The sequence below is a fragment of the Syngnathus leptorhynchus genome, chromosome 1 (genome assembly GCF_054491065.1).
Source record: "Syngnathus leptorhynchus isolate UIUO chromosome 1, UIUO_Slep, whole genome shotgun sequence".
NCBI lineage: Eukaryota > Metazoa > Chordata > Actinopteri > Syngnathiformes > Syngnathidae > Syngnathus > Syngnathus leptorhynchus.
Window position 1 is genome coordinate 20,177,565 of NC_141195.1, and position 12,572 is coordinate 20,190,136.

The window sequence follows — 12,572 nt, forward strand, 5'->3', positions numbered from 1 at the left end:
TATTGCAGTTTCATTCATCTTCATTTCCATTTGCTCACTTTCGTCGCCACAGTCAGTCAGGTTGAGCCCTGACACATTTGGAATATGTAAATAAGTCTTTGCTCCAGTTTTGACAAGGATCATATTTTGTATTTCGGAATCAGCGTTTCACACAAGCTTTCTCAGTACCCACAAGAACATGAAAAACTTTCAGGCTGAGCCCAAAAGTCAACTGCAACTTAAACACGGGAACATTGCGAAATTATAAATTTGAAGGGTTGTAAATATATTGGGATGTATGCATTTATTTATCTATTTCAAAACGACAACACCACCAATTAAAATTTTTTCAGCGAAAACCTTTGGAACTTTTGGCATTCTGGTGTATAACATTCAAAAAAATAACCGGAGGGATCAACCCTATTTGAGAATTATATTAATAAGAAGCATGGCAAACTATATGGATTGATGTAATGTTCAAATCCTTGCAAGTATTTCAGTTATTGTTAAACTGTGTCCAAATCCTTGCAAGTATTTCAGTTTCCACAAAATTTATCAGCTAAGAGCAGATTGCCTCTGTCAGATTTGGTTATGAAGTGAAATGTTTTTTCCCACAAAGACACTTCACAGTAATAGTTGACGAAAACATTATTTATTCATACAAGCAATGTACCACACACTAGAAAAACATACTTGTCCAGTTAAAAGACATAAGATTTTCTCTGGGAGTACTGATCCATGATCAGCTTGGCCTTTCCCCCCCCCCCCCCAACGATGTGAGCGATATTACTGTAGCTTAAAGTTAGAGGTTGAAGTGAGAATACATTTATTGTAATATTTGCAATGTCGTCTAAGTTTTTAATATGTGCGAGGGGGTTGCTAATGCTGACCAAAGCTCAGTACTCAAATTTCAAAGCATCTTTGTAAATGCTGATCAAGATAAAAATAGTCATTTTGTTTTATTAGATTATCTAGATGGCCTAAGACACTTATAAAGTGTAGTAGAAATACCAGAGGTGTGTGGGTGGGGGGTGGGGGCTTTGTGGTCAAAAGACAAAAGTCAGCACAAAAAGTCAACACCTCTGAATTGGACGCAAACATGTTCAGAGGCCCGATGAATACGTAGTAAATTCACTAACTGGAACTCACTAGCAGCCTACTTATATTCCATTTTTATGAAAAAGGAAACATTAGACACATCAGTAACTTCTTTCTCTCACCACGCACGCACGCACACACACACACGTACTGGGTGAACTGGTGTGTGTTCTACAAAGCCAAAACACAACATTAAAGTTAAGACTGGCTTTCATGTGTGTCCATACTGTACGTATGTCCCCACACGTGTTATCCATTATACATTGTGGTGACTGTTTGAATGACTCCATCCCCAACAATTCAGCCTCATCCATTTTTCAGTACTTCTCTCTCTTTCCTGGCCTACATTGGACCAATGTGTAGATATTTTACGGCACCTCGGTTGTTGCTGGACGGGCACGAGAGGCATCTTAGGGTCCCGCAAATGGCAGGCCATTAGAAATTCCCTTTATTTTTCATTAGGGGACAAACAATTTGACCAAGTGGAACTGAATGGATGGACCTCATACTACTACGACTACTACCACTGCACTACTACAAAACATACCAGTTTCATTCAAGATCCCTTTGTAGTTTCGCGCTTTTGTGCATCCCTTGAATGTAAACTGCATTGTTTGATTGGGGTCTTTGGGAAAAAATACCAATAATTCTAGGAACATGTTGTTATTATTGAGCACTACTATATTTGTAAAGTACCACAAAATGCATGGTGAGTGTCCTACCATTTCCTGTAGTCAACCATAGAGGGAAAAAAAAATGGCATGCGGCGGCGTGATGTATGAGCTAATAAAAACAGCAATGCTGCGGTGACCTTGTGCACCCATTCTAGAGAAGGCACTATGGGTGCTCTGCCACCTTGTGGGTCAAAATACTGCATTGCCACCCAGATGTCTGTGGTCTACTTAGTCCTAAAGGACTGGTCCATTCCTGCTCATGTCTCTCCTTCCCCTTGATTCCGAAAAGAAACTATCCTCAATTCCAGAGGCAGCATGACAAATCCAGATGCTCCAATGCTCTATTTCAGGAGTGTGACTAGAGGTAGAGGTAGCTGACCCAGTAAACAATGTTGAAGAGCAAGAAAGAAGTCGGGAAGAATACCCGAGAGTAGGAATCCAGTTCACTGATGTTGACGTGGATGCGTCCTTTCTTCCAGCCGCCTTCTTTACATTCTTCATAGCAGCAGAAAAAACTCTTGCAGTCTTTCCCATCCAGGCACTGGTCCAGGCAGTCATCGTCATAGTCCTGCCAGAAGAGAGCATTGCCCGTGGGCATCATGTGTCGACGAGGGAGTCGACCCGTGCTGAAGGACGAATATGTCTGTAGAGGGAGAGAAAAATGTGGAGATTTTTTTTCCAGGAATCTAAATATTGCGTTGCCACTGTACTTGGCAAATTGCGAAAGCAGTAGCGAGCGTGCACCCACACACATACTGTATGCATGGGACTCAGTACACACCTGCCAATTTCATGTTGGTCTCCTGATATATACAGTAAACCAGTAATAAATACAGGGCTTTGTCGAAAAACGAGCCTTTAATAGACCGATTTCATGCTTTGACCTGAGAGGATAAACTGAAATATGTTTGGTGTATGGTGGGACGGTGGAAGGTGACTCCTTTCTTAACAAGTGGCAGGAGTGCGAGATTTGATGTAGTACTGCTAGCATTGATACAAAGATTGAAGGGGTGGGTCAGCTTTTCAGTGCTCAGACGCTATAAATTGGTCTGGACCAAGAAGGAAATCTCTTCAAAACATGATGCACTAGAAAACCTGTAAGCAAAGCTGAAGACAAGGACATGGATTACTGAAATGTCCAGTGGTCTGATGAGAGCCAGGTAAACTCATTTGGTTCTGATGGTGTCTGGTGTGTGTGATGGCAACCAAGTAAGCAATCGTGTTTGCTTTTCAATCAAATATGATATTGGGAGTGTCATGATCGTGCTGGCGGCACTGGGGCCGTACAGTTCATTGGGGGGATCATGAATGCCAGTTGGTACTGTGACACATGAAAGCACAGCAAGGCTCCTTTCTTTGGTCCTGCCTGTCTGTCTGTGTAAGCTAACCAGTCCAGTGAAAAATATATTAATATAATTTCCAGCTTCAACAAGGTAGCCAGCAACAATGTTGGCTACCCAAGCTTCATAATGTCCAGTTTTACCCTTGAAGGGTGTGCCTTAAAAATGAATTTTTAATCATGTCTGACATCGTCCTCCTGAAGGTCAGTCTCAGGTGCAAGTTTTAAGCCCACCCAATCAGAGGGATAAACAGAGCTGAACCACTCAGAGGATGGAGAAATGTTGATGTCTCCCTGAGGATTCGAATATGAAAGAGCAGTGTGGAATTTAAAATCTGATTGGTTTAAAAAAAAAAAGGAAACCAATTTCATCTGTGTGTGTGTGTGTGTGTGTGTGTGTGTGTGTGTGTGTGTTGGGGAGGGGAGGGGGAGGAGGACTCAACGCCGGCACTTGGATTTCTCAATGTGATGGGCAAATAATATTTGCATTGATAACGCATAGCAAAGCTAGAATCTGCTCAAACGAAAGGAAGCTGCTCACCCGACAAGACGCTTGAAATGAAGACAGAAGAAATAAATAACTCAATTCATTAAATTGTTCGACTTTGTTCAATATTGGAAGCTCCACTGTAACCTGACAGGATTGTGCATGTGCTCTACGGCTTTGCAATGCCATGATAATGTGGAGGCCCACATTATATTTTGTCCAGACTATACTCTCAACATTCACACAATAATCACCTGTGTTTCGTTATTTTTTTGCATGGACAATCACAAACCAAGAATTAATGTGTCCGATCACCTGCCTACACTAGACCAATATGTGGACTGTCCAACCCACCTGGCACACACCCCAGAGAAAGTGTGATGGCAACATACCAGACGCCTATAAATCCACCTGCATGCCTGCTCTGGGGAAATCTGACAATAATGTCATCCACCTACTTCCATGCGACAGGGCCATGCTGAGATGGGAAGGGACAGTGACCAAGGACAGAGTGACCTAGACCGAAGACCGGAGGGAGGAAACACAATGAGAGTTGCAAACTATTGACTGGCTGTTTCTGAACTCACGTGACTCCCTTCATGAAATAATTGACACCCTAACATCGTATTTATTGTTGAATGAAAGTAAAATCACATAAACAAAAACAGTTACAATATTCCCCAATAACAATTCATGGATGTTGAGTGAGATGAAGGATTGCATCCGTGAGGAAAATTGTGTTTTTAAAAATGTCAATGTTTGTCAGGGGAAAAAAAAAGATGTGAATTATGATCAAAACAGAGAAGAGCAAAAAAAATTGATTATAGGATAAAGTTTAATATCAATATTTGTCAGAAAATGCCAAGAAAGCTTGTAAAGGTTTAAATGTGATAATGGGAAGGGAAACAAAGACAAAACGCACCCCCCTTCTCCATTCCTTGCCATTGAGTTAAAAGTCTTTTTTTAGTGGATATTGTGAGCGTGATGTGTGCTGGTCCATTCCTGAGTATGTTCCTATCAGACTCGATGAACCTTAGAAACATTAAGCTCAACTCTTCACCTTGGCCCGATGACCCGAGAGGGAGAGAATTGAAAGAAAATGTTCATGAACTCAAAGGTATTGTCTTGAAGCTATTTCAGTACTTAAAGAATTCCAGGTATCTAGAAAATGTCAATTATTCACTTCTTCCAAAAAAGCCTGGAGCAACTGAAGTAAAAGATTAGAGACCCATTGCAATTACATCCATTCTGGGGAAATGCTTTGTGAGAGTCATCAGTAGACGAATGACAACATCTGTTACTAACTGCTTAGATCATCTCTAGTTTACCGATAAAAGTCAGAAGGGAACTGATGATGCTACTATCACTCTGTTCAACACCTAGACTAAGTATCTTCAGGGCCATTTTATTGATTTTACATCTGCTTTCAACAGCATGCAGATTCACACTCTGCTGCTGCTGCTGCGACTCATTGAAATAAGGCTAAATGGAGGTCTTAGACTTCTGGTCAGAAATTTCCTTTCTGACCGCTGTCAACAGATTACTGACTCTCTTGTTGGTGCTCCACAAGGTACTACAATATTATCCCCTTTACATTTCTCCTTGTACACGAATTAATTCCTGTCTCAAAAATTATTGGGAAGGCACAGAAACAATTAAAGGAGCCCTGATATGGGCTTTGCAGTAATAATAATATCAGCAAACACATTCTTTCACACTCCATGTGATGATGAAAAGGCCCCGCCCCGTAACGCAGCAATCAAAACGTACACACAGATGCAGTACAGCAGTGAGTTACAGGTTTCTCAAATATGTTGCTCAAGCTCAACTTTGTGTAACTTGCTCAGTCGAAAACAAAAGTCGTTATTAGCCGTGAGCTTCGACACCTTCCGACCAAATGGCAACAGCAGCTTGACAAGTAGACGTGTGCTGCTGCCACCGAATCAATGGTGACAGGTGCAGCAGCCTTGAGAACTCCCACGCATTGAGCTTCTAGCGCTCTTTGGGTGACGACGGCAAGAAAGGTTCTCGAGTGGCACACTTTTGCTCATAACGACATGCACCTTTGAAGACATGGTGAGCCAGTCATGGTGCACTTTATATATACGTACAAAGAGACAGCCTCAGTCAGCACTCAATAGCAAGATGTTTCATACCAATGAGTTTTTTGTGACTAAATGAATCACAGTCACATCTGGAATGTTTGATCAAATGAACATGAATACATAATAAAGCATTTGACCCCTTTTGATCAGACAGATGGGTCCAATTCCTCAGCGCAAGCTCCACTAGAGAAGTCAGAACTCCTTGGAGCATCGTATATTTATACTATATTTCCAGAGCGGATTTGTTGTTTTGAATACATTATGAACCTAAAGACGAACCATGGCGTTTGACCGGAAAGAAGACGTAAGTGGCTTACCAGTTTTTGCATTTTTGCTGGAGGTCTGCGCGAACCGGAGCAGTAGTTGAGCATGGCGTACTCGATCATGGCAGCAAAGACGAACAAGAAGCAGACAGTGACAAACAGGTCCATTGCCGTCACATAGGAGACTCGAGGCAGGGAATTGCGGGCCACTGTGCTCAATGTGGTCATGGTCAGCACCGTGGTGATGCCTGAAAAGGTCAAAGCACGGGTGAGGGATGCTAACACCAAAGCTTTGTGACTTCAGGTTGTGATCACAGTAGTTGTACAATTAATTACACCTTTGAAGGATATGAACTCCCAATCCCCAACATTTGGACTAGTTTCCAAATCATACAAGCGTTAAGGCATTCAAAGACATGAAAACACACTAAATCAGAGCACTTATTAATAGTGATCAAACAACGTCAAAGTGCTGCTGCTGTCAGCCCTGAGGAGATTATTTGCAAAGTTTCTCAAGATAAATACATTTGTGCATTTTTAAAGTTTTCATTTTTTTCATGAACTTTTTTGAATGAATCCTACGTCAAAACATACCATCATTAGAAAGATTGCTAAAAAGGGGTCTTAAGTGAAATAATTTTTGTCAATGATTGGCGCGAACAGAAAGACGGGAAAATGGCAGTGTTGCACATAGTCATACATGCATATGTGGCCCAAATCACCGTCTCTGGCTTTTCATTCTCATCTTTTCTCTTCTTTCCTCAGCCTTTTTCATTCTCATCTCCCTCTCTACATGTCTTTCATGGTGCTGTTTTCACCCAGCGTTTCCATAGAGACGAGTTGCTCCCTTCTATTTTGAGCTACCGACTGGTCGAGTGATCGTCTTAGATTTTCTCCCCTCGCTCATTACATTTAAGGTAAATGAAGAACTCTTCCTCAAATCTAAGCGCATGCGATGGGTGTCGTCCAGTGTTTGGCACAATATTGCTTCTGGCCATCAAATTAAATCCACTAATCTTATTTTCACAGGTTCATTCACTCTTTGGAACTTGTCTCTCAGTGATGCCATGGCAACAAAGGTGATACCTTGTCTACTGACTACCGAAAAGAACCTGTGGTGTGACAAAATAGGAAACGGAGTGAAAGAAAACACACATCACTCCGGAAGTATTGGAACAGTGGGGAAAATTCCTTAGTTTTTTTTTTTCTGCAGACTAAAAATATTTAACAGTTTGACACCTTAAGATGAATGTGAGACAAGAGAATGTTTCAGCTGTTATTTCCAAATACTTATAACTGGATCTTATGCAGTTTTTAAATCATCAGTTGTAGCAAAACACCAAGATAGCAAAAGTATTAATAGATCAATCTAAGAGAAATGGTAGTAACTTTAATTTACAGTGAATAACCGCATATTCATGGTTTAGCATTCTCAAATCAAATATTTTAAAAAGCAATTATACGTTACTGACTTAAAGAATCTCACATTGCCATTTCTGTTGGACTCAGGCTAAATCAATGAATTATTTTGGCACCCACTTGTTGCATCTTGGTGCCAGAGAGCTATGTTAAAGTGAGTGGAGGAATTTCATTTACACATACTATATAAAGGTAGTTGCCGCAATTCTATGGCAAGTATAGGCAACTCTAAGCCTTTTTGTAATAGATGTTGATTGCAAGCAGATTTTTGCAGATTTTGTGGCAAGGCTTCGTTTCCATCTCCCGCAAATGGCAGTGTAGCACTGGTTACGAAACCTTTGCTTGCAACCTTTGCTAGTGAGTTTTATCTCCCAACTTTCTCCCAATTTCTCTTTAAAATTGTAGACTTAAGACTTCTGTGTTCATTTTGGTGCTGTCATTGCCACTGAAGAATGAGTTTAAGTGAAAAATAGGTCGGGTAAAACACAAGGTGTTGTCTTGAAATCGTCATCAAATATAAAACACACTGATGACATGATCGCAACAGTTTGACTCTGGAACTGATTTAGTTTTTTCAAATTTCAAACATAGAGGATATCACTGCTCAATTCACTTCAATTTCACTCAATGTTTGTGTTCTACATAGAAACTCTTCTCAAAAATACTGACAATTTCACACATATAAAATGCTGTTCCTCATTGCTAGTCTCGTTTTCACTAATGGCGTTTATAACATGCAACTGGCCAGTTTTGTCAAGCGTAGTTTAATCTGATTAAAGGTGATTTAAAGCCACATCTGCTATGCATTCAGCCTGGCATTATTTCCACTGACCCCGCCATGATCATTCAATTCTTTAAGGCAGTTTACTGGGCTGTACATTAATGTGTTGACTCTAGAAAAATAGGTTGTTTTTTTCCTGTGAAACACGTGATCACCTGTGTTTGAAAAAAAAAACAACCCCTTGCAGTGCACTTTAAAGGGCTGATACCACCAAAGTTTATCTCTGCCATCTCTTCCCTAGAGGAGCGCTGTCAGCTTTTTTTGACATGTTGCCTCTGAAAAGCGTTTGTGTGAATGATGGCTCTTATTGGGAAACCTTAGATAGATTATCTGATGAAGGCTGTGCTGAAACTTGATCTCGTGTCAAATTTAATATTATCGATCAATACGTTTTTTTTTTAAATTTTGAGTCTTTTTTTTTTCCTCTACATTTGGACCGTATCATCTGAACTGTATCAGTTTCTTCTGGTGGGTTCCCAGATGCACCTTGGGGGTGTACCGATATTTCGATATTTATTTATGTTTTATGTACATCGAGAATCAGCAGGAGAACAAATCTGCTCACATTGCAGTGTTCATCCACTCAAAATGCTTGCTTAATGGCCGCAATGTCGCTGGGCATCACCATGGAGGTGGGATTTTTTTTTCCCCAGGGGGACCAGGCTGTCAGCGCAATTGTCAGTTGCAGTTCCCGTGCCCAGCTGAGAGCAATGTGTGTGTAGCCTACATTGTGTGTGGCTGTGTGATTTAAAACTCCCAAATGTATTTGTAGCACGTGCGATGGCAAATTAAATTAAGGACAACAGAGACAAAGCTTATTTACATAGTGAATATATCGTACCGTTGTTTCAGACCAATAACAATAGCTTGAAAAAATGCCTCCTGCTCATTGCCAACCCAGCTTATGTCAAATTTATCTAAACTAGACAGGATGAACCAGAAAGGATATCAAAGATAAGAGACATATTTTAAAATATACGATACATATTGCATGGCACCTTGAACGTGTTAACGTCTCACAGTAGGAAAACTAGTAGTAGTTGTCACGTTATCGATTTGTCTTGGACTACTTCATTTAACTCCACAGTACCTTAATTTCCTTATTCTTTACTAGAGTCACGAGCTGTGTGATTTCCCATCATAGGCCTAAACTCCATCTGAGCTGCACAGATTGAGCTCTAACAAGAATCAACCCCAGCTCGGCTCTCCTACTCCCAACCTGCTGCTCCCCAAATGTCCTGCCTGGATGAGGAGTGGCTGAGTGACAGCTCTTTGCAAATGCCACCTGGCAGCACTAGCATTTCAAGCGCTGTTGCTCAGGATGGGATTCTGTAGCATTGCCTTCCTCATTTGAGTCCTGGCCTCCTCCTTCTTGCTGACATTTTGGGTCCCATTTTGTTTGGCATCCCTGTTTTATGTCTGCCTTTTCTTCCTCTTATCTCCCCTCTTCTTGCCCTCTGGCCTCGAGATCAGCTCTCAGACATCACTTGAAAATGGAGGCGGTGAACCAGAGAAAGCAGGGTAAATGACTTTGTGTCGCTGAGTTGAATGGGGGTGTTTATCAGGGGTGGGACACTTGCTTCCTGGTGCTGCCTGTTTGTTGTGTTCGCTGGAAGTGATCACAAGCCTTTCTCAGCAAGTGGCCGTGTATCACAACATCGCCTATACGCTGGGAGCATTTGCTGCCTTTCATTGCACCTGAAAGACGGGTTGAATGAAAGTATGTCCACGCATACACAGGCGGACGTACATTTGCAGCACAAAATGTCCACCACACATAAGGTGTTTAAAGTAGACATGGTAAGTAAATACAAATGTCCACAAATAAAAGACACACAGTTAGGTCTGACTTTCACAAAGCTTGTTTTTAAAAAATATATATATATTTTGTAAATGGTAATTGGGCTGTCACTTGTATAGCGCTTTTTCTACTCCAAGTGCTTCACACTGCTTCTTCGTGTTTTTCCATCGACAACATACCATCAGGAGAAACCAGAGGTTTAGGCTTTTGTTCAAAGACACACACGTGGACATGGGCACAATGGCTGCGAATCAAACCATCCCATCAATATCCGAGTTGGGAAACAATAAGTCTACTATTGAGCCAAGGTTTCCTCACAAAAAGAATGTTTGCTTACAGACAGGTCAAAACTCATCAAAAATTCATTTCGAAATACCCGTGTGTGGGGGGCCTTAGAGGCAGGCACACAAAGGTCAACATTTTGACGTTTATAGCTCAAGTGATTTGCCATCTTGCCTTACGTTATGGGCGGTAGTAGCTCAGCAAAACATAAAACGTTTTGTATTATGACACAACAGTTTGAGGTGAATAGGAAAAAACAATCATAACAGGGATGCCTCATGGAATGCGCTAACAGCAGACAGTGAATGACGTGATTTTGTTGTCTTTTAATCTCGACAGACCTAAATCCAGTCTTTATTGCCGTAGGGAAGTTTGAACAGAATTTCTGTGACAGCGCTTGATTAGGAGCACTGGGAACTCAGTGGACTAAAGATTTTTTGCCAAATGATTACGCTGGTTACATTAAATTTACGCTTACTGGTATGATTACTGCACATGCCATCAATCTAATTGATTAAATGAAATGGAAAATGTGTCACAGTAAATCTAATTATGATTAATGAAGCACGTGGCATCAAGATTACTTGATTCAATTTGACATTTTTTTTGGTGTATTTGGAGTGCAATGACTAACGATTTTTCGTACTTGATTTTTACATTTTACATGGTCATATATCCGTTCATCCCTCCTTACCAATATTGATTTATTGAAGAAATACAATATTTATAATATACACAGATTAACAATATAATGGTCTGGATTTTTAATTGTAGTGTTCATCTTTTCTGCAGTGACTCAATTGTTAGAATACAACTTGTGTTATCCCTTTGGTATTTGTGAACATATTTTGGATATGCACAAACATGCAGGCATGATGAAATCACTTACCGCAATAAGACTTCCAGGCGGAACCCATCATCCAAAAGACAGCAACAAACAAAGTGTCAACATGCAGGACACTTAATCATGCAAGCAAAAGAAATTATTCATGCTTGTGGAAAAGTTAGTGTCACTGATGGGAAGCAAGTTTTAAAAAGAAAAAGAAAAAATGATATTCATAATGCCCAGTTGCACCACATGCGCAGCTTACCCAAGGCTGTCCTCGCCGGCGTGGCGTCACTCTTGATCCAGAAGGAGACCCAGGACAGGACCACAGTCAGGATACACGGGATGTAAGTCTGAATGGTGAAGTAGCCCATCCTTCTGCTGAGGTCAAAGTATACTGTCATCAACACATAGTCTCCTGTTGGAAGGAAATTAGAAGACATTTGTCACTTGAAAATGATGTCTATAGTTGTGATAAACCACAGCATGACAATGTATACTAGATGCTTAAAGTGACACTATTAATGGGACGTTTTTATTTTGTACACAATGTACAAAAACAAGCACAGTCATTGTTTCCATAAAAGAGTTGAAAAGTTGGTCAACTAAACAGGCACACCCAAGATTGCATCCACCAAACATTTCTGATTGATTTAGCTGGCGCAATGTGATTTATCAAACCTAAGACAAAGGCCTGATTTTGAGTCTTTAAATAGTTCCTCTGAATGGGATCAACCATACAAGTACGTAGGTGCAGGCACCATGAGAGGCGTCGGAGGTCTTCTCCAAAATAAAGTATTACGACATATGTTCAGCAATGCCATTTTAGAGCTTCTGAATGATCTAAAAGCTCATTTGGAGCAAGTGACAGGAAAGAATAATGCCACGTGTCCTATGACAAAACCTCTTTTATAATTTGCTTTTCCTTGTGTCTGGATCACTTCAGTCCACTGTGACAATTGTCTGCTGCAAGCCTTGCCTTGAGCAGTGTTTTGGGTGTGTTGCCTCAAGTTTTAAAAGTAATGCAATGTTAGTTGGGGACTTGGGATGAGTTACTACCTGGTAAACACCACCCATAAACTGCCTTTATTTGTATCTGTCAGTAGATGAAAAGTTAAGCACCTTGAAGTTTTAAACTGCCTGAAGTATTCCTGAGTGAAAGAGTTCTGTCTCAAGGTAAAATGAAACAACTAAGTTACTTTGCTATCTATAAATTTTGTTTCATCCTAATCCACGAGACCATTTATTTGTCATCCAAACTGCAACATCCTGAAGCTTTGTCAACATGTAGGACTTAGACCCTTCTACTTGAATGTGAAATCAGTAGTGTATATCTCAAAGGGTAGCATCTTTCACCATCAACTGCAGTTGCAATTAACTGAAGCATTGAAAAAGAATTGATAAAAAAATGCACATTTTTATCTGAGGTAGTGATGTCACAAATGTGCCATGTCATGTTTTCACGAATAATCCCACGTCCATACCAGACTCCAAAAACTAAGGGAAATTAGCATTTTC

General features: G+C 40.6%; 1 protein-coding gene across 1 annotated transcript in view; it reads right to left on the minus strand.

The window, feature by feature from the left end:
• Positions 1 to 625: 625 nt before the first annotated feature.
• The window catches only part of LOC147062610 (gamma-aminobutyric acid receptor subunit gamma-3-like), a 51,271-nt gene continuing 39,324 nt past the window's right edge, over positions 626 to 12,572 (minus strand). The window contains exons 8-10 of the mRNA XM_085914104.1: positions 11,320 to 11,472; positions 6,000 to 6,193; positions 626 to 2,394 (exon numbers count right to left, since the gene is read on the minus strand). Coding sequence (XP_085770230.1) covers positions 2,110 to 2,394; positions 6,000 to 6,193; positions 11,320 to 11,472 — 632 coding nt within the window. The 3' untranslated portion in view covers positions 626 to 2,109. The remainder of the gene's footprint in view (positions 2,395 to 5,999; positions 6,194 to 11,319; positions 11,473 to 12,572) is intronic.